At 41.5% G+C, this 21,489-nt stretch overlaps 1 protein-coding gene across 5 annotated transcripts; it reads right to left on the bottom strand.

Annotated features, from left to right (window-relative positions):
* Positions 1-735: 735 nt before the first annotated feature.
* Positions 736-21,138, bottom strand: LOC111570154 (transcription activator BRG1). 5 transcript variants are annotated; one of them, XM_035949321.2, is made up of 34 exons: positions 20,943-21,138; positions 20,218-20,465; positions 18,835-18,967; positions 17,466-18,044; positions 17,178-17,276; positions 16,359-16,617; positions 15,961-16,087; positions 15,639-15,812; positions 15,351-15,524; positions 15,061-15,234; positions 14,865-14,912; positions 14,013-14,143; positions 12,995-13,064; positions 12,800-12,909; positions 12,506-12,653; positions 11,997-12,160; positions 11,777-11,843; positions 11,500-11,610; positions 10,672-10,914; positions 10,474-10,587; positions 9,670-9,777; positions 9,215-9,301; positions 8,957-9,003; positions 8,704-8,870; positions 8,367-8,530; positions 7,778-8,038; positions 7,617-7,694; positions 7,287-7,505; positions 6,856-7,118; positions 5,192-5,300; positions 4,914-5,015; positions 4,265-4,397; positions 3,891-4,030; positions 736-2,792 (listed from the first exon to the last, which is right to left on the bottom strand). In XM_035949321.2, the coding sequence occupies exons 2-34, from the start codon at positions 20,431-20,433 to the stop codon at positions 2,757-2,759; spliced, it is 5,055 nt and encodes a 1,684-aa protein (XP_035805214.1). In that variant the 5' UTR covers positions 20,434-20,465; positions 20,943-21,138; the 3' UTR covers positions 736-2,756. The 5 variants fall into 5 exon arrangements, with proteins under 5 accessions (XP_035805214.1, XP_035805215.1, XP_035805216.1 ...); XM_035949322.2 differs by having other exon boundaries at positions 7,811-8,038; positions 20,943-21,137; XM_035949323.2 differs by having other exon boundaries at positions 7,811-8,038; positions 13,007-13,064; positions 20,943-21,136.
* Positions 21,139-21,489: the final 351 nt, after the last annotated feature.

A 21,489-nucleotide genomic window follows, 5' to 3' on the forward strand; every position in this document is an offset into this window, starting at 1 on the left:
AGCAAAAACTTCTTCATCATGAAATGTTGAGAAAGAAAATTCAGAAAACAATTAATAAAGCAAGGCTTTGTTCTGACACTTTGCAGCAGAGTATTAACAAACTTAGCAGGAACAGTTTGAAGTTTGTTCTGTGTTTGTATGAGACCTCCTCCCTGTGGTCAAACAGGGTCATTGCATCCTACAGCTTAATGACATTTTCTGGGGATTATTTGGAGCTAAAATTTAAACACCATTTGGCTGAAAGGCAAATCTGCTAATAGCAAAGTGAACATCACTGCAGCAGGATTTTAAGCAGAAAGAGGACTGAAATCATCTCCAAATACTGATGTCTAAAACCTCTAAGAAGTACAAGATCCTTTGATCCAAACTAACATCTCAGGATTCTGTTCCCTCCAGCTGTTAGAAATAAAACAAATCCACACAAATTCATTTGGAGCAACATCATCTGCAAATTTATCACTCCTGATAAATCTGCCAAGGATTGCCTTAATTAACTGCTGTTTAAAAATGTTTTTCTTTAAAAAAAAAACAAAAAAAACAAAACAAAAAACAAACCACTGAAAACAGCTCCAAGATGATGTTTGTTTTGCCTAAGCCACAGTCCAAAACCCAAAAATATTCAGCTTGCTATCAAACATCACTTTAGGAACCAGCAAAGTGACAAACTGTTTATCAGTTGCCAAAAAAATCTTTGCTGATTCACTGTAGTTAGTTTAATTACAGCACCACATCACACAACGTCAACAATTTATTGTTTCGTTCTGAATTCCAGCGACAGTGACACAACACAACACAGACAGATCCAGATCATTTAGTGGAGAAAACATTGATGCTTTGGTTCACTCTAGTTATCTACCGTAATGAGAAAAGTACAGTACTGAACTTGCAAGCTGTACATACGTGCATCAACATTATACTCTAAAAAATACTCTATACAGTATATCCAACACCATACAGCCATGAGGCATTCACAAGCAGAGAAGAGCCACTGTCCCTCTGGTCCTTTGTCTTGAAATCAAAAACATAAAAAGTGCCAAAGTTGAAGAGAAAGTTCCAAAATCCTAAAATCACCACACAACAACTGAAGTAGAAGCAATTAAAGTTACAGTACTCACTGATGAATTACAACCTCATGATTCTTTAAGTCTACAATCAACAGTTTAGAAGTTTGTAAGTGCTCGTACTGGAAGTGTAACAGGTAAGCAGCAGCAAGGTAAAGTAGGTTGTATTTATGCTGTACCATATGTACAATACTGGAGAGCAATTCGGCCTCAGCTCCATAAAACCTCAGTCAAATAACTGTGGTGAGTTGCTAAAGAGCTTCTGAGACGTCTGGAAACACCCTGCGCCCGCAGGAGGCTGGATTTCCAAGTCAAACAGTGAGCGCAGGTCACAAACACGTGATAAACACACACCTCTGCGGTCACAGCGGCTCCGGAGAGGCTGACTGTCGTTACGACACGAAACCGAAGGGAAGCAGAGGTGAAATATTGGGTTTGTTGATATCTAGATGTAAGGTGAGGTGAGGTAAGATGGTGGCTTCACACAGGGTGAAAATGCAGCTCTATCTGAAAACATTTTGTTTACATTCAATCCTGTTTACTTCACTTTACTCTTTTACGCCTGTTCTTACTCTGCATGTTAGTTAAGGTCTCAGTAGAGTCCAAAAACTGAAAAAACTGAAAATAACTTCATTTGTTAACACAGATATATTAGAATTTAGGAAATAGAATTTTTATTCCTCCTAAAGATTAAAAAGGTTTGTTTTATTTGCAGCACTTCCCTGCAGGCCCCCGAACCAGCATTTAAAAGTACCAACTAAACCTGTACTAAATCATTTATAATACTATAATGCAGTCGTATTTATTTATGTATTTGTCAATAACCATAACTCTGGATGTTGGTATGCAAATAGACAGTTCATTACAATACAAGCTGATAGAGAAGTTCTAATCCCTAACTTAATGTAAATTCATTTAAAGGTGTCTTTAAAGCTGTCTACAACCCAATTACATTGTGTTATTAATCACTCAATAAATGTGTGTATAAATGCTCAACGGGGGGACTTTCAAAATAAAGTCAACTGAAGCAGTTACAATTCTAAAAACTGAATTTACACATGACTTAAGGTATTTGCAGTATGTTTTAAGATGGCCCGAGGAAGACACATTAAGATAGCTGTTCATGTTTTTGAAAACTGAAGTTATTTTTAGAAAACAACACAACAGCTTTTTCCACATTGGCCTGTGATAAACGTGTATTTTCTGTTGTGTGCGGTGGACAGCAGGTCCTTTCTGTGGTTCACAATAGATATCTCAGTCTTAACTTCTGCACTGTCATTTTTTCATTTTTGCTCTCTTCAACGCACAAACAGATATTGGGTCAGTTTAAGTATTTTTTCATACCTGTGCACAACATTCTCGATAACAATGATCAAAAACTGCTAAAATTGCAGAAAACAATGAAAACGTCATTCGATTTCCTTGCGCACTTTTTCAGACTGAACCTCAGCAGAACAAAGTTTAACACAAAGCTTTACGAAGATGTGTATTTTATGATACTTTACTGGATTCACGTGATGCCTACAAATGTATTTGTACCTGTATAGACAGTATTGCAAGCTCCCTCTCCGTCCTTTTTTTGTTGTTTTTTTTTACCTTTGGAGCCGACTAAGGCAGGTTTTGTTACTCTATATGTGGTGCTTGATTTGGTGGAATAACCCTTTATGCTCCTTCTCTCCCACATCACAGTGCAGTTCAGGACTCCTCATCAGTGGCACTCGGGGAGCGCTCCTGAAAAAATAAAAACAGAGAAAATGCTAATATTATTTTTAATCAACATCTCAACCTACATTAAATGAAAATACAAACAGACAAATATTTTAATTTTGAGCAAAGCAAGTGCTGTAGGTTTTGAAAAAAGCAAAACAAAACCAAAAAAAACAACAAAAAAGAAGAGAAAAAGAATATGTAAAAATACTGCAATGTTAAAATGTTTTTGAACACTCTTTCTCTTTTTCATGGTTGTGCTCCAAAACCAACCATTTGCTTCCTGTTGCCTAGTTTTTACTCCACCAAGGAACAGCGTAATTATGTGATGATCGTCGTACGTTTGTCCGTCTGTCTGTCTGTCCGCCTGTCTGTCTGTTAGCAACATTACTCAAAAATGGACTAACGGATTCAGATTCAATTTTCAGTGAAGGTCAGAAATGACACAAGGACCAACTGATTAGATTTAGGCAGTGATGCAGCTTAAAGTCTGGATCTGCTGTTAAAGGTTTCTGTATCATTGCCAGATAGCTGCATGGCGTCACTGTAACTATGACAACAAGTGAATACTAAGTCAGCTGCCTGTTGATGATCACATGATTGTGATCTTACTACAAATTGACCACTGCGGACTTATCAGGAGTTATCCATTGGAAATCATACAATGAACAATTGATTAAATTGTGGGGGTGTTTCTGAGTCCCATCAATTCCTGCAGCCCGCTAGATATTTACATCACGTGATTCGGCATCCGTACATGACATACACATGCAGAACACACACCTGTGCTCAAGGTAAGGTCATTTTGTTTGTGGGTACATCTATATTAAATGGCCACATTCTATGTTGCCGTGATTTCTGCCACTTTTTTCTTCAGATTTCAGACGTCAGAATTGATACACCTGAGCAGCCTTGTCGGAGTACTATGCTTTGAGTGCTTCTCTTGTTAAACATGTTTTACAAAAATTTGCCAACAGGTTCACGAAATATCCTGTAAATTAGCAAACAGTCAATTAAACAAACAAAGGATGACAAGAAATAAGAGCACAGCTTAAATCACGTTTTCTCAAGGTTAAATCTATGCACACAGAAACACACAAATATACACACAGACTGAGTTACCTCTTCCTGCTCATCCTCAGAGTCATCATCACTGACGACAGGTTTGGCTCTGGTGCGTCCTGTTCGTCGGCTGCGTGCCTTCCCTCGATCGCCACCTTTATCCTTCCTGCCTAGGCGGATTTTCACTTTCACTGAGCGAGCTGGATCCAAACACACATGCAAAGAACATGTTTATATTATAAACAAAGCTAACAGGAAGTGTAAATAAGAATTTCAGTGTAATCATGCAGAGTGAGACAGAAATTATTTGGACATCATGACGCATTCTCACTACTGACAAACTAGGCCAAAGAAAACTGAACAAACTAAAATCCAAAATCAATCTGAAGCCAGACTCAACAGATCTTCATCTCTTTACACAGACTAATGCTTACATTCAGACTCTGATCCTTCCTCCTGCTCCTCCTCCTCTTCCTCGCTCTCTTCTCCCTCACTTTCCTCCTCCTTCTCAATCTTCTGCCTCAAGCTGGTGAACACTGACTGGAGCACGATGGAGTCTTCGTATATCTGCTCAGACAAGACAAACACCACAGAAACAGCTGCTTACTATAATCATACATTCACAGGTAACAGTAGAAGAAACGTACAGCATTCAGCTTCAACACATCAAGGCATGCTTTCTAATAAATGGCATGAAATAGCAGAACCCATGACAAAAACTGAAACACGTCACCTACTATTAAAATCTGCAGCAAGACCAATCAGCAACAAGATGCGTAACTTCTCCAGGTTTTGCCGAAATTGAACTGACGCTCCAACTGTTTTGTCTAAAATATTCATGTTTATTTAACTTTTTCTGACAAAGACAACTAGTGTCTAAAAGAATAGTCCAGTTAGAGAATGTACAATTTCCTGCATCTTACATTAGACTTGACATTTAAATATAATGCACCAATCATTTTGATGTTGATTTTTGTCATGTGTAAAAAAGAAATCCAGTAAAAGATACAATAGAAACATAGACACAAGATGTTTTTTGGTACTTGTGGGTGAACACTGCATCTAAAACATGGTCTGCCTCACCAGTGAACCCTCCAGGTTGAAGGTCTGAGCGTTTTGGAAGAGCAGCATGACGTCTCTCTCCAGGTCACCCAGACTGCGGTAGCGATGGCCTCGGATCCTCTCCTACAATGAAGATACAGTATGCACATCTCTTTGTATACAAAAGAGAATAACACACCAAGTTTGTCTGTTAACCTGCAAATTTGTCCACAATGTGCTGTTTGCGTGCATACTGTGCTGCTTTACTGCAGAAGTGAAAAAGAAACGTTTCCTAGAAGAAACATCTTGTCTGATCTTACCTTGATCTTCCTGAAGTCCACCGGCTTGCGGATCAGCTCGTAGTACTCTGGCAGCTCTTTTCGAGATGGCAGCTGGATGAACACCTCGCTTAGCTGACGCCCACTGGCGCTGCAGGAAATGACATCATCAACACGAGACAAGATAGATTGATCCGAATGGGGCCAATAGAAGTCCATCTAATCACACTCCACTATGTCGATACATTAAATATAAACATGCGAGAGAATTAACTGTTGGCTTGAGTATAATTGGTCTCAGTAATAAGGCTGTCATGTCAATTGTACTAGGTGATTATCCTGATCAAAAGAATACACAAATCACGTTATTATCGCAGTATCTATAGATTTTTATTTGGGTGCTGGTAGAGTGCCTCCTTCCCATTTGTCATGTCCTCTGATATGATTTTGTGCAGCAGTAGATGTCGCTCAGAAAATGTGTAATTTAACTGAGTGTATTATTTTACTTATACGGATGATGCTAAAAACATGTTATTTATTTTTTTAAAGTGTGAAATATATTTATGCTGTTATAAAAAAAACATATTTCGTATCTTTTTAGCCATCTGACAGGAAAACCTGTCAGCAAGTTTAAAAGGCACACTATTTTAAAATTTTCCAAAATGTTATCATTTACCAGACCCAGGAACTATAAAACAGAGAGATTTAGAATTTTATGATATTCCATGAACTATTTATCTGTGATGTTCAGTTTTGGTCAGGTAATTTCCAAACCAAACTGATGCTAAAAATCGCGACATTTCATCAAAATCACTTTATTCTATGTGTCTAATTTTTAAAAAATGCCAAAAATTAACCGTTTGCACCAGATTCTGTGAAAATAAAGAAAAATCAGTGTTTCTTTCTGGAACTCCCTGGTTGAACTGGGCTGAACTGCAGGCTGTGTTAACACAGTGCAGATAGTAGAAAAGTACAGAAGCAAAGTTTAAAAAGTAAGTATTAAAATATTTATAGTATTTACAGTAACTATTTTTTCCAGTATTAGTAAAACCTGTGGGCTCTTGGAATACAGCACAAAAGACATTTAGAGTTCTCTTTACTTCTAGCCACCTCTGCTTCTATGGAGGTGCAGGACTTAATATTGCAGTGAAAAATGAGCCTACAGTGAGTAAAAAATGCGAGAGGAACAAAAAAAACGCCCAGTAACTGTTTGGACATCCGAGGTTTTGGTGAGAACAGAGCAGGTGTTCAGTTTTATGTTCACAGTTTTGGTGGGGAATTGCAAATTATTCTAGGAAGTGGAGGCTGTTGTGAAAACTGGATGAAACATTAGTTCATCTGTGACTGTTTTTTCCTTTACTTCTCTTTTAGCCTGAAGTTGGCCTCAAACTGAAAACTACAGAAATGAGTAAGTGAGCTAAATGAAGAAATATACTGATGGAAAATACTGTAGTGACACTGCAACCAGTTCTCATTGGTGCCTGTGCTTGGCACTTGGTCGCTTTCCCAAGAGTTCAACTGTTGCAAACTTGTCTTCTGAGTCAGTGAGAGGCCATCAAGTAATTTACACTAATTTACGCATTCGTAAAAATCTTAATACATTTTTAAAATCAATAATATACACCTATTTTTGGGTCAATATATAACAATGTGTTTCGCTAAAGGAGCACTTCCTCCAATCTACAGTTTGAGCTCTTTTCTACTACCTGTCTTTGTACTTGATGACAGCGTCCACAATCTTTTTCATCTTCTTCGTGAGGACAGGAGGATTTGGGGAGAGTTTCTCAGCAGGCGGTCGTCCCCTCTTCCTCTGCCTTTTCCCATCATCGTCTTTGTCCCCTCGTCCACGACCCCCTGAGGAAGAGGAGGGACCAGGGAGATCCAGGTCGCGGTCCCTCTTCCTCTTGCGGGTCGTCTTTTTGTGACGCACCTCTTCCTCCATCTCCTCCAGGGTGCCCTCCTCTATTGCCTGCATGGGAAAGACAGACTGTGAGATTTAAGTACCGATTTAAATCACAAAGTAGAAGAAAAAGAATAAGTATCAATCAGTTTACTCTACAAAGCAAATACATTTTTGCTTGTACTTCAGCTGCAATTTGTATTCTGAAATGTATCTCTCAGCGCTGCCATAAACAACCTTGAGCCACTGCTTCTCGGTCAGCGAATCGCTGTAGTCCACCTCCTTTCGCTGCCGAGAACCTCGTCCAAACATTTTCTCCTCCTCCTCTTCACAGGTCAGTCGCTCAACCTCAGCGTCGTCCTTCATGATCCAAGTGGGCAGCTCGTCCTCCTCCATCAGACGAGGTTTTCGCCGCGGGTTGCGAGCCTCCTCACGACGCCGATCCAGGTCCATACGCTGGGGAAAAGAGGCAGAAAAATAAAGAGGAAAGAAATAAAGTCGCAGGGAGAAAATTGTGGCTGAAATTGGACTGTAGCTATAATTTCTTCTCAAAACGCAGACACTTACCATAAACTGGTCAAACTCTTCTTCACTCCTGGCAATCATCTGGTTCACCGTCTCATCATCTGGCACCTCATCCTCCTCCTAAATACAACAGACACACATTGGCAAGCAGAGCATAAGAAAGCACAATCTTCAATTTGTGTGTTGCTGGTGCACGCACACACATTCATGCGTAGACACACTTCTTGACCCCAGACCTCGTCTTGCTCCTCGTGTTCCAGGATGGCCTGCAGGAAAGCCCTGCGCTCATGGCTGGAAGACTTCTGATCAAACATGCCAGCCTGAATGACCTTTTGGTCCACATTCAGTTTGTATTTAGCTGCTGCCAGGATTTTCTCCTCTACGCTGTTGACTGTACAGAGACGCAACACTCGCACCTCGTTCTGCTGACCAATGCGATGGGCTCTGTCCTGAGCCTGCAGGTCCTGTGGAGGAGATGGGGAAGGAGAGAGAGAATCAGTATCACTTCAAATGAGAACATTTGGTCGCTGTAGTGGCATCTCCCTCGTGAATCACGATGCCATGATACAAGCTACTTTCAGAGACAAAGAAAAGTCAAAACATTTTATGATATAGGCAGAGGCTCCGATAGTGGTAAACAGTGTATTTGTAGAGATACTGTTTTACATCTTGCATTATTAGTGTCCTGCAGAAACTAGCCTCTAAGTGCTGAAACAAAGCAGCTCCAGGATGTTTTGTGACAAAATGGTCTTTTGTCTTTTTTTTTAAAATTAAAATAAATGAACATCACACCTGATGTGGGTTCCAGTCAGAGTCAAAAATAACCACAGTGTCGGCAGACTGCAGGTTGAGGCCAAGGCCTCCGGCTCTTGTGCTCAGGAGAAAGATAAAGTACTCTGACTCTGGGTCATTGAATGTCTTCAGCAACATTCCTCTGTCTTCAGCTTTCGTAGTGCCTGATTTATGGAAGGTAAGAAAAAAGAAGAAAGACAGGGGAGAGAAATAATTCAAATAAGACAGAAGGGAAACAAAATGTATCAAACAAATGGGACTGAAAGAAAAAAGAACGCCATATACCAATAAGAATTAAGGCTGGACACATGAACACTCAAGCCAATCGGCATCTCACCATCAAGACGAAGATACTTGAAGCTACGGTAAGCAAAGTAGTCCTCCATGATGGTCATCAGTGACGTCATCTGACAGAAGAGCAGCACTTTGTGGTTTGTGGCTCTCAACTTTGGCAGGATTCGATCCAACACCTCAAACTTTCCTGATGCCCGATACAGGTCAGGACTGATGGGAAAAGCAAGTGGATATATTCACAAGGAGGGACAGTTTGAGTGTGTAAGATCATGACCTAAAGAGGAATCAGTACTTACCCCTGGACGATCCCACCAGAGAATCCTAAATGTTCAGAGAATGATTCCTACAGAAAAAATCAGAAATTGATTCTGTCACACAAACAGTTCAGTTTATTTGTATTTGACTATTTTCTTCTCGATAGTATCATCATAGAGTCAACCTGTTTTTCCTATTTTCACTTGTTCGAACTATCCTGAAAACACAACTTGAAGTTTATCAAACATAAACAGCTAAATGCAGACAAAATGTTTCAGTGTCACATTCATCAGTGTTACCTCTATTTGCTGGAACATATAAGGATGGTTACAGATCTTCCTCAGCTGCATGATGGTGTTCATCAGTGTCTTTGTTCCTCCTTTGCCCTGAAAAAACCCAATATGGTAAAAGTAAAGAATGTAACTGTGAATATTCCTGTAAATCAAACATATTTATACACGGTTGTTCAGTGAGACTTATCAAAACTACTGAAAGCACAAATCATAACTGCAGTAAGGTATGCAGTATGAGTAATTGTGTATAAGTTAAATTAAAAATTCTGAGATCATTTCAAATCTCAATAATAAACAATTCTTGTTATTGTATAACTATTTTCCTTTTATGTAAAAGCAACACAAGTTCTGACAGAACAGTCACTAATACTTGATCCTGTGCAGAATCAAATGTAAAGAAACTTTTATTTTGGTGATGTACATTTAAAATGACATCACTGTCAATGCATTTCTGTGTTCACCTTCTTGTCTTTCTCTGATCCATCAGTGAGCAGGACACCCTTGGCCTGCATGTGCCGGTACAGCACCCTCTGGAGAGACGACATATCACACTTGATCACATATTCCACCTGATGGAGAGGAGAAAAAGTTTGTACCTGTTAGACAAGCTGACAAAGAGACTTTATCCCAAAACAGTTTGATTTGTAGTACAATATCAGGACACCGAAAGTGAAGCAGATTAAGAGAAGGTTAATTACCACTTCCACTGTATTATATATTATATACACTGTATCACAGATATTTATGTTCTATACCATGTATAGCTACCACTTACGCTGCACTATGTAGAATTAAATCCTATACCATGTACTGTATAATTGTCACTTACACCACTATGCTATGTATAATTAGCATAATAATGTGCATAACAGATACCTGCAGTCACCTTAATTTCACACATTGTCACCCCAGTAGTTAGAATGATTGTGTCTAATGTATGCTTGTGTTTTATAGTTTAGTCCTTTTTTAAATTTACCTTATATTTATTCTTAATTTTTTATAGCATTGACATTTTTATTTCTGCGCTGTGAAATGGACGAGAAAAATGTCATTTCTGTTAAATAAGTACTGCATACATTGCTGAATGCCAACAAAGCTGAAGTTGAAGATTTCAACCATCATTAACTCTATATTTTGCACTTTTTTCTGTTGTAAAATGTCAAAATGTTTTCTGCACAAATACATCTGCAGAACCTCAGGGGTGCTGTAGTGAAAGGATTTGTTTCCCACCATCTGCAACGTTGTGTGCTGAAGGTGAGACTTGCCTTCTCTGGAAGCTGTGCCTCGACTTCCTTCTTTAATCTTCTCAACAGGAAGGGACGCAGCACTTTGTGGAGACGACGAATAATCAAGATTGTCTCCTCTTCATTGAGATCCACCTGGGGAAGAAGAAAGAGAAACTTCATGTAGTTATTTGACGAGAAAGACAATTACAAGGATATGTCATACAATCTTCCACACACCTTCTCTCCAGTCATAGCAAAAGGGGCGTTAAACCACTGCTCGAAGGTGCTGCAGCTCTTGAAGATGGTGGGCAAAAGGAAATTGAGCAGCGCCCACAGCTCAGGTAGTTTGTTCTGCAGTGGAGTCCCTGTCAGCAGGACTCGCCGTGGAGCAAGGTAATGGGTGTTGAGGACCTGGGTCAGTTTACAGTGGTGGTTCTTCATACGGTGGCCTTCATCCACAATCATATATTTCCAACGGATCTGGAGAAGGAGAAGAGAGCATCTGGATAAGGCCACAGTACCACACTTCTGCCTTATGGCTTCTGCTCAACCAAACCAAACCAAAAACAGAAAGTGTTTAAAAGGACGATTTGGTGTCCACTTTGTCCTCGTCACTAAAGCTGGCTCTGTCCCAAGCCACAGCCTTGAGCCAGCACATGGGAAACTTTTGCCTGAACTACAATACCCACCTGTCAGCACAGTCAGGAACCCTACATGACTACATGAGTGCATAGCAGCATGATGGTCACAGAGGACAGTGGGAGACGTGGTTTACGGGCCGTGTCAATGTGTTGCAGGACCTAGGAGAGAGCACTGAGACGCAGCACAGGGGGAGGTCAGATTGGCCAGACTCAAATATTTTTAGATAATTTGGAGGGTTTAGGGAGCCAAAAACAAAAACACACCAAAACCTCAAGCAAAAGCAAATGAATAACAAACAAAAACACAAAAAGCAGCAAAATCTTGTTGTGTGTACATGTGTAGAGGGAAAAAATTACACTATGATTAATGTGGTGTGTTTGTGCATCTCCTTTTGCCGGTGTGTGTCTGTGCACCCCAGCTTACCTTGGCCAGCACTTGTTTGTCTTTGATGATGTACTCATAAGTGGTGAGTAAAACGTTAAACTTGCCACTACGCAGTTGGGGTACAAATGCTCTTCTAGCAGCAGGAGACCCCTAAAAGACGAGGAAAGATGACTTTAAAATAAAGGAAACTGCAACATTTTATGACAAAAGCAAATGTTCCAACATTATTAAAGGAACACGCATCGCTTCATACTTTGTGCTTACATGCAATAAGAAAGAAAAATTAAATCTAGATGGTGTGGTTGCAAAAATTCACCTTGTAGGACACTTTCACAACTGTTGGTGCCCACTTGTCAAACTCATACACCCAGTTAGAAAGAGTTCTGCCAATGAGAGACAGCTCAGATGTCATTCAACAATTCATTTAAAATAACGTTTCTTTTTTTTTGTTGTTGTTGCAGTGTTTCTTTAGATAAACAGATGAAAGAGAATGTGAACATCTAAGATACTTTTACAGCTAATGACAATTAGCTCACGAGAGGGGTACTATGATGAGGTAGGGTCCATTGAGCCGTTTGTGCTCCATGAGGTATGTGATGAGGGCGATGGTCTGGATGGTTTTGCCCAGACCCATTTCATCAGCCAGGATCCCGTTTAGGTTGTTGTTGTAAAGAGAAACCAGCCACTCCAGACCTTTAATCTGAAGGACAAAGAGGACGTCTTTACGCTGTCCCATTACCGCACAATCAAGCTGCACAGAATGAGTTAACTGGAGCACATTTAGGTAAAAACAAATTAAAACAGATAAAAATTCAGCATCTGTGGCGCAATAATATTCCGATATTTAACATTTTACTAAAACAGTCATAACCTGCCTCATCACTTATAGAACCCTTCAAATAAAGTTGGCTACTAGTTTTTCTAAATGTTCAAATAACACGACAAAACTATGAAATGGGATTCAGTTAAAACCACTACAGGAATTATTAGTCAGGTATGAGAATTTCTCATTGCTTCATGTCTCTTTTTGATGGTGTACATTTACCTGATACTGTTTGAGCTGTCCATTTATCAAGAGACTCGACTGTTTCTCCACCTTCTCTGTGACAGCGTGAGCCACAGAGTAATACGACTGGAGTCCTCGAGCAAATGCTGCCCCACTATACTCGTCATCCACGTCCTGCTTCGCATTCCTGTGTGTAATACATGTTAAGTGTTATTCAATCATTTACCCAAAACACCATACAGGACAATGCCATGTTAAAATGAATTCCTGGTGTTTAAATGACTCATAAATTACACTAAACCGAATCCAGGTGTAGTCTGCATATGTACTCACTCAATGATGTGTCGGACGTCCACCTCTGACACATCCTCGCTGTCAGGGTCTGTAATCTTCTTCTTTTCCTCTACTGGTGCTGCAGAAGGCTGAGGCTCCTCTTCTTCCTCCTGTCAAACAGCTTGTCAGTGAAAAGTTGTTTTTTCCTCCCAATGGACCAGGTAATATTGAAAAGTAGTTTCAAACATGTCTTACAACAAAACCCACCTCCTCCTCTTCCTCCTCCTCACTGTCTTCACTGTCCGAGCGGGGAGCCACCTCATAACTGCACAGACATAAAAGAATGTTGAAATCAAATATACAAAAAATAAAAATAAAATCCATACCATTATATAGTCTTTCTCAGGTACATGTTGCTTCCTAATATTTGCTTCATCCTTACAACTAGTGGGGCAGAAATATACTGTTAAGTCTGTTTGCATCAGGGATATTTAGCAATGCATAAAAGTAACATACATGTAGCTAGCTGGAATACTGTTAGCATGTGAGGTAAGACTGAAGTGCTTATATGTTGACAAAGATTAGCACACTAACGAACAGTTATCATGTACGTAATTATCATGCTGTTAGCAAGCCAGGTACTGTGAAGTTCCATCCATCCATTATTTATACACTGCTTAATCCTCATTAGGGTCTCTAGGGGCTGGAGTCTATCCCAGCTGATTTAGGGTGAAGGCAGGAGACACCCTGGACAGATCACCAGTCTATCACATGACTACACATAGAGACAAACAATCACACTCATTCACACCTACGGACAATTTAGAGTTACCAATTAACCTGAGCATGCGGGAGAAAACTCACACATGCACAGGGAGAACATGCAAACTGCATGTACTGTGAAGTTGTGTATGTAAAAATTATGCTTAGCTCTACATTGCTTAATATACAGTTAGCTTGCTAGCATACTACTGGCATACTTTAAAACACTTACATTAACACACTTTAAGAGGTTATAGTATGCATTTATTATAGTAATATTTAGAATTTTAGCACACTAGTAACTTAACTTTAGAAATATAATATTCAGTGTGTTCACATGCTTACAATCAGCATCTCGTTATGCCTGTAACAGATTACATGGTAAGTCCTCCAGTTACAAAAAATAAATCAACAGATAGCCACCAAGTGTCACGCCTCTTGCATGACTAGAAATTCATGTAAACATCTCTATTTCAAGTAAAAGTCTTTTGCCCTTTCCATCCAGTCTCACCCAGGGTTCATCTCCAGCCAGGTCTCCAGCTGGCCCGCTTTGGGAGCGTCCACCCCTGTCAGGATGTTCCCACTGTCCACATGGATGACCTTCACAGGCAGGTCACTCATCTGGCTCGTCTCATCCAGAGGCTGCCAGAGGAGGAGGCAAGTTAAGTTTTAAGTTGAGCTGGCACAATTTAGCTTAATATATTAGTGGCAAATGGAAATGTGATTGAGCTTCAGATAGTTATTCTGTGTATAGAGGTGAAGTTTTACATCAGTGATGCTGCTGCTGAGCCAATTCAACACCCGTTTAGCCACAACTAAATATCTATTTATAATTTAGCAAAATGTACTCTGTCCATGTTTTCTTGTATTGCAAATGTTGTATTCTCTGCTTGGTGTGTAGTCTGACTGTTTCTCATGTGAAACATTTGAGCTGTTGATGTGTGACTGATGATTTATTCACCGATTCATTCCCTGATAATTGGCTTTTATGTTTGGTCGCCCTTTGCAAATCACACCATATGTGCTGTATACACCGTGACATTTGTTAGTGCTGTTTGTGCCTGATGAAGATTTGAATGAGTGAGGCATTTCCCTGAAGTGAATAAAACTTTAACACTGTGCAGTCTCTACTCTTTGCCATGACAACTTTAAAGAAAGCAGAACATTACCCCCTTAGGCTTTGTGTGAAATATGATCTACGCTTTGAATTGACGTCTCTATGGAGACCGCAGAGAAAAAGTGTATATTTCTAAGAATAATACCAGTGAAATGTGGTCTGCCATCTATAGACCCTTTCGAGGGTGGCCAGACTGATACTACCTATATATAAATAGTAATTTATATCTCTGCTGTATCTGCTCACCTCTCCATCAGGCCCCATGGCAGGAGTCTGACCCTCCGCATTCTCCAACTGCAACATAAGCAGAAGTTGACTAATCATGAAGAGACCACATCCGAGTCGCAGGTATGTGAGTCACTGAAACATTTAAGCAGCCCAGAACAGATTATCAGAAAGAAAGGTCGCTGCTATTCAGATCTACCAGAACTGTTTTCCATACCTTCTTCTTTTTCTTCTTCTTCTTTTTCTTCTCCTTGAGGGCCTGTGCAGCTTTGTGTGCTCTGACCAGCTCTGTGAGGTTGGCAACGTACTCATCAGTTTGCTGCAGCAAGTAGGCCAGGCGCTTATCCTTCTTCTGGTCAATCAGTTTACGGTAGCCCTCCTCATCCTCAGCCTGTGATAACAGATGGAGATAAACTGTGTAGGAGGGTTTGTATACTTGTAAGTGTGTGATGTGCACGCTTGTGTAACCCTGAGTGTGTTTGTGGTGATATTAAGGTTTATTCCTACCATAAGCCTCCTCATTCTCTCTTTCTCAATACGTTCATTCTCCTTCTTCTGCTCCCGTTCAGTGTTGGCGTGGTAGGTGGCCACGGCTTTGGTGAGTTTTTGAAGTTTGCCTGTGATTGAACGGTGGTATTCCTTGAAGTCTTTGGCATGCTGGAGGATGCTGTTGAGGTACTCCTGGATCGGGTGAAGGACAATAAAGAGAAACACACAGAAAAGGAAGATGAAATGAGTCAGTTAAAAATGCCACTCTTAATAACATCACAGGTGACTTCGCAGTTTGTCCGTTACCTGATGTTTTTGTCTACGTTTGCGCTCTTGCTCGATCTTCTGCTGTTTTTCCAGTTTCTCTGTGATGCGGGCCTCTCGGAGAGACTGTCGCTTGCTTCGCTTGTAGGCCTTGGCATCAAGAGCCGTCTCTAGAGCTGTGTCCCGGCGCATACACACCACCACCTCTTGACGCAGCTGCGGTGCACACAGAAGCATAACTCACCCGCTGAATTACTATCATTGAAAATGCAGACAAGCTATAAAGGTCTTCGGTTCACAGTGACGGTAAAGATGGATCATTGTTAACTTTAAGTGTGTAAATGTGTAGCAATATAGCGCATACCTGTCTCTGGAAATTAAGTAGTCGGAGGGCTTTGAGCTCTATAGTAGCTTTGGTACGTAAATCTCCAGCCAGAGAACCCGGCAGGTTCTCCAGTTCAGCAATGCGATGGGTTATACGAGCCTGTAACCTGAAGGAGCAAACAGTATTGAGTTATTATTATGTTATTTTGAATATCATTGGTAGGTGTTGCACAAGAAAAACTCTGGGGTGAGTGCTAACTGCTCTTCAAAGTTGACAGCCTTGAAAAGAATAATTAATTTACAAAGGAAGCTCTAAATCTATGTACTGAAGTGCCGTCGTCCTTAAGAGTCAGACAGGTAAATTTAATTTATCCATACTCTTCTCCTTTAAACTAAATGCGATAGAGGACGGTGTGCTTCCTAAACGGTCTGGAGTACCTGTACTCCCTCTCCTGCAGTATCTCCACCGGGTCGAGGCCACAGGGTTTCTGAATGGGGGTAATGCGGTTCTGCTTGGCGTGGTAAGGCATCATGGGAGTAGGCTGAGCCGGCTGGCCTGGGGACTGGGTCTGTGGGGGCATTACAGGGGAGGCAGCTGGGGGAACTGAAGGAGGAGCAGGAGAGGGCCGGCCAGTGGGCTGAGGGGGGATCAGTTTTTGGGGTGCGTTTGAGGGGGCAGCTGCATTCACCATGGGGCCTGGAAAGAGGTGAGGTAAGAAACAGAAAAAAAAATCAATACAATATGATGGCATTATACCTTAAGTTTCTAACGGCAGATATTTTGACATAGCAGGAAAAGCACAGATGTGACTGAAAACATTTTTACAGCTCTTTTCCGTTTGGGTGTCAGTCATGATATCGAGGTAGCGTACCTACTTCAATGAATTTGAAACTGTGACACCTAATTGTAATGCAGCCTCTATTAAAGTTATAATTCAAAGTAATTTTTCTGCTGGGGAATGTAGAAGCTTCAGCGATGAAAATGATTCACTATTCAAAGTAAGTATCTTTATTATTAAGGTATGTTTGACCGGGCTTACAGTGAGCCTATTACCACGGCAACAGTAAGAAAATTGAATTATGACTTAAATAAAAGACCAGCATTGACCTTACACATTGGCACATGAACACATGGTTATAATTTTCTATCAGCACTTATGCAACCCTTCTTACACTACTATCTGAGCTAGACTTCACCAAAGGTTCTCACAAAACAGAAAGTCAGGTCTCGCAAGGTCTGACAGCAGCACTACATACCCTCAGGCCAGGACTTTGGAGGTCCATTGGGGTTCTGCCCCTGCATCCCAGCTGGGGTCCCTGATGGGCCTGGAGGAGGCATGTTGGGACCCATCATTCCTAAGACACAAAACAGTACAGACTGTGTTCAGAACAAACTAATTTTAAAAACTTAGAAGAACACTGTGCGAGTTTTGTGAGCATTTGCAGAATGAATGTTAACTACACCCATGAGTTTGTCTTCTATTAATTACCCGTCTAACGACTGCATATAGCTTGGTATTCCAGACATTTCCAATGCATGCTCACCATGAGCCCGGCTGTAGCCTGATGCCATTGGTCCAGGCCCTGGTCCTGGTCCTGGTCCTGCTGGACCACCTCCTGGCCCTCCTCCAGCTCCAGGAGCCAGGCTGGGCATAGGCTGCTGCTGCTGCATCCCTGGCATTGGTCTCTTTCCTTGGACGGCCATTTGGAGGTGGTCTGGCAGGGGTTGTCCCCTGGCCAGCATCTTATAAGCCATGATCTGGGCTCTGAGTTGGTGAAGCTGATTCTGGTTAAAGGGAGTCGGACCACCAGGACCACCCGGGCCACCAGGACCCGTAGGGCCGGTAGGGCCACTGGTTTCAAGACCAGAACCAAGGCTGGGGACATTAGAGCCAAGACTGGGTCCAGGGCTGGGTCCTGGTCCAGCGCTGCCTGGAGGACCAGGCCGGTTATTAGGACCCAACGTGTGCTGATCTCCACTGGGGCCATCTAAAGGTGTAGAAGCAGAGCCAGGGCCACCGGAGGAGGAGGAAGAAGAGGATGATGGCATTAGAGGTCCGGAGGGAGGACCATTTGAAGGGACGGGGCTGGAGTGGTCAGAGCCACCTAAAGGAGAGTGGTATCCTGGAAGACAGACAGAAAGACAGACAGATGGAGAGAGTCACTCACCTGTGGTTCTTAAAGGAAAAGATCAATACTATATACGCTTTTGGACACTGAAGCCAAGCACAGCAACATCACTTATCTGGCCAAGAAAAATTCTCACACACAACCCCATAAAATCACAACTTGTCATATTTACACTGTTACCCTATTTCCAGTCTTTATGCTAAGCTAAGCTAAGCTAATCAGCTGCTGGCTGTAGTTTCATACTTAACACACAGACAAGAGAGAGGTATTGATTTTCTAATTAAACTCTTGGAAAGAAAGTCAAATGTATCTCCCAAAATGTCAAATGCCAGACAGCATAGCCAAATAAGCACTGAATTGTTGCCAAACACTGATCAAATCCTGCCAGACTGTTATTTCAAAAGGTTTTTGATTTTTTTGAAACTCTGATTCATCGTCTAAAGCCTGTCTGTCTGCCTGGCCTGTTTCAAGCTGTACAGTAAGCAGCATGCAGAGACCAAAATGCAAAGTTGTTGCCTGACTGTAAACACTGTCTTTGTTTGAGGGAGACTGACCTGTGACACTGTATGACTCTCAGTATTTAGATTTTTTTTTAGGATGTCAATGCGTGATAAAAAACGTACACAGTTCATGTCATAGCTTGTGACAGCAGAGACACTCCCTGTGAACCAGTCGGGCCGCATGACCACACCACTGTAGATAAGTCACCCTTGAAAAACACACCAGAATTCTTTCACAACTCTGGAAAGAAAGAAATTGCTTAAGCTCATGTAGCATTGCTTACCTTGTGAGTGTTGATCCAGAGGACTGGGTGGGGGGCCCATCCCACTGTGCCCGCCCTGTCTCATAGACAATCCCTTCATCTGACTGAAGCGGCTCTCTTCACTCAAGCCCTTCTCGTGCAAACCCTCCATGGGCTGTGGGAGAAATCAAACAGTGCTGAAGTTAAAAAATCAGTGTATATGACTGGAACACTACAAGACAGTTGCAGCTGCTAGAATAATACTTTTTGCTGTGAAAACAGCAAACAGAAGGCTACATTAAAATAATAATAAATAAGAAGCAAAACATTATTAATAAAAATAATGTACAGTAAAGAGGTGTTAGAGAATGTCAATTCGAACATCCATCCATCCATCCATTATCTATACACCGCTTAATCCTCACTAGGGTCGCGGGGGGTGCTGGAGCCTAACCCAGCTGACTCGGGCGAAGGCAGGGGACACCCTGGACAGGTCGCCAGTCTGTCGCAGGGCTACATACAAAGACAAACAAGCACTCTCACATTCACACCTACGGGCAATTTAGAATAATCAATTAACCTCAGCATATTTTTGGACTGTGGGAGGAAGCCGGAGTACCCGGAGAGAACCCACGCATGCACAGGGAGAACATGCAAACTCCATGCAGAAAGATCCCGGGAAAGCCGGGACGCGAACCAGGGACCTTCTTGCTGCAAGGCGAAAGTGCTAACCACTACGCCACTGTGCAGCCCCTCAATTCGAACATGTTACAGTAAATCTTTTGCGGGAAATATGGGAAACCAGTTTCACAGGTGCAAGAATTTTCTTCTGGCTTTGTAGATTTTGAAAAATTAAAAGAAGTGAAAATGCTATAAACGGAAAGTCATATGGCATCTTGAAAAAATACTCTAGAAATACTTGCAAACAACAATCAGAACAATCAGATTTTTTTATGCCTTTATACTTTAAACAACTTTCTTTCTAAATTTAGATAGAAGCTTTGTCGGTGTTAAGTTGGTTAGTTTATGTGCTATAAGATATAAACATTTATGACTACATATGTCTATTAATTAATCGCTGCAGTGGGATTATAGCAGGTAAATCTTAAAGTGGAAAGAGTAAAACAAAGCATAATAAAAAAAGGTTAAAGTGAATGAATGGGGAGTGATGCAATGTGCAAATCTCCATTGTGTGCACATCCAAAGAACACAAGGTTTTATTGTTGTGCTGTACAGTTGCATGATACTGTACATGTTGTCTGTGAATGACTGTAAACTTTAATTCTTTGTTATATTAAATATTGACATTATATTTTTATACAGTAAATAAGTGGTGTATGGGTTTAAGGCCACCTCTACAGGACCAGAATAATGAGCAGGAGGTGGAGGGTCTCAGTGGGACTGCTGCTGTTTGAATGTCCTTACTTTGTGCAGAGGGTGCATGTTGTCCGGGCCATATCCAGAGGGCCCTGGCTGGGAGTGTGCAGAGGACGGAGGACCAGGGCTGGGGCCCATCATGCTGTGAGAGGAGCCTGGAGAAGGCCCAGGGCTGGGGCCCAGCATGGTGCCAGGGGAAGGACCCGGACCAGGGGAGGGACCTGGGCGAGGGGTGCCTCCCATGGGGGGATCTGGCGTTGACATGGCCCTGGATCTCCTGCTCGAGCAGCAGGGACCTGAGAAAAAGGACAGAAAATAATCTGCAAAACTCAGAAATATGGCAATGCAATATGCACAAGTTACTTATCTGAATAATAATTTATTAAGTGATTTAATTAGAAAGGAATAATAATAATAAAAAAAAACATTGCAGTGACGCTGGGTATCTGACTTCAACTGTGCTTTTTTCTGATAAGGGATGTGGGTGCACATTTTTTTTTATTTATTTTTTTTGCTGTTAATGGGTGAATTTTGTCCAACGCTATCAGGTGTGGAGTCTGCATTCTCCTACTGCGCTGCACCAAATCATCCGTTGCGCGCACATGCAATCACACTAGCTGCCAGCTGCACCGCTGATCTGGAGCTGCAGATGGCATATACAATAAATTATGCATAGTACTGAGAATTCCCTGACTAAGACCACGAAAGGGTGTCTCGTTAAATATTAAAAAAAAAAAAGGGAATGGCGGACTGTGCTTGTGCGACTGACCTACCCGCATCCACAGGACAGTCGGTCCCGGGTGGATTTCTGCGCTCCCGAGCTGATATTTGAAGGGAGATGAAAGAAGACGCAGCTGTTATCGCAATTAGTCCACTCACCCTCTTTGTAATCTGCCTTCAACCGACGATTTGTTTCACCGACGTGGCTCGAGCGCCCCCCTCCACCGCTCCTATGACCGAATGTCTAGTCACGGCCGTGCAGCAGCGCGCATGCGTGCGCAGCGACAGCAAACCCCTATTCACAGTGTGCTTTAAGTCTGAACTGAGGTCTGAAGATGCACAATAGTCATGTGAAATGCCACACATCTGTAAGAATATTAACAATTATATCACACATACACCTGTTAAATCACCCAGCAATTAGGACTAAATGAAGCCAGTAAATGACACGGTAAATTATTAAAAATAAAAACAACAGAAGAACACAATTCATACATATACAATATTAATCAGATCAGAATATAACGACAGATCACATTTTGGGTTATTTAAAGAAAAAGGCAGAGCCGGATAACCCCTCCCAGCAACATGCAGCTGAGG

The sequence above is a fragment of the Amphiprion ocellaris genome, chromosome 4, assembly GCF_022539595.1.
Source record: "Amphiprion ocellaris isolate individual 3 ecotype Okinawa chromosome 4, ASM2253959v1, whole genome shotgun sequence".
Taxonomy (NCBI): Eukaryota; Metazoa; Chordata; class Actinopteri; family Pomacentridae; genus Amphiprion; species Amphiprion ocellaris.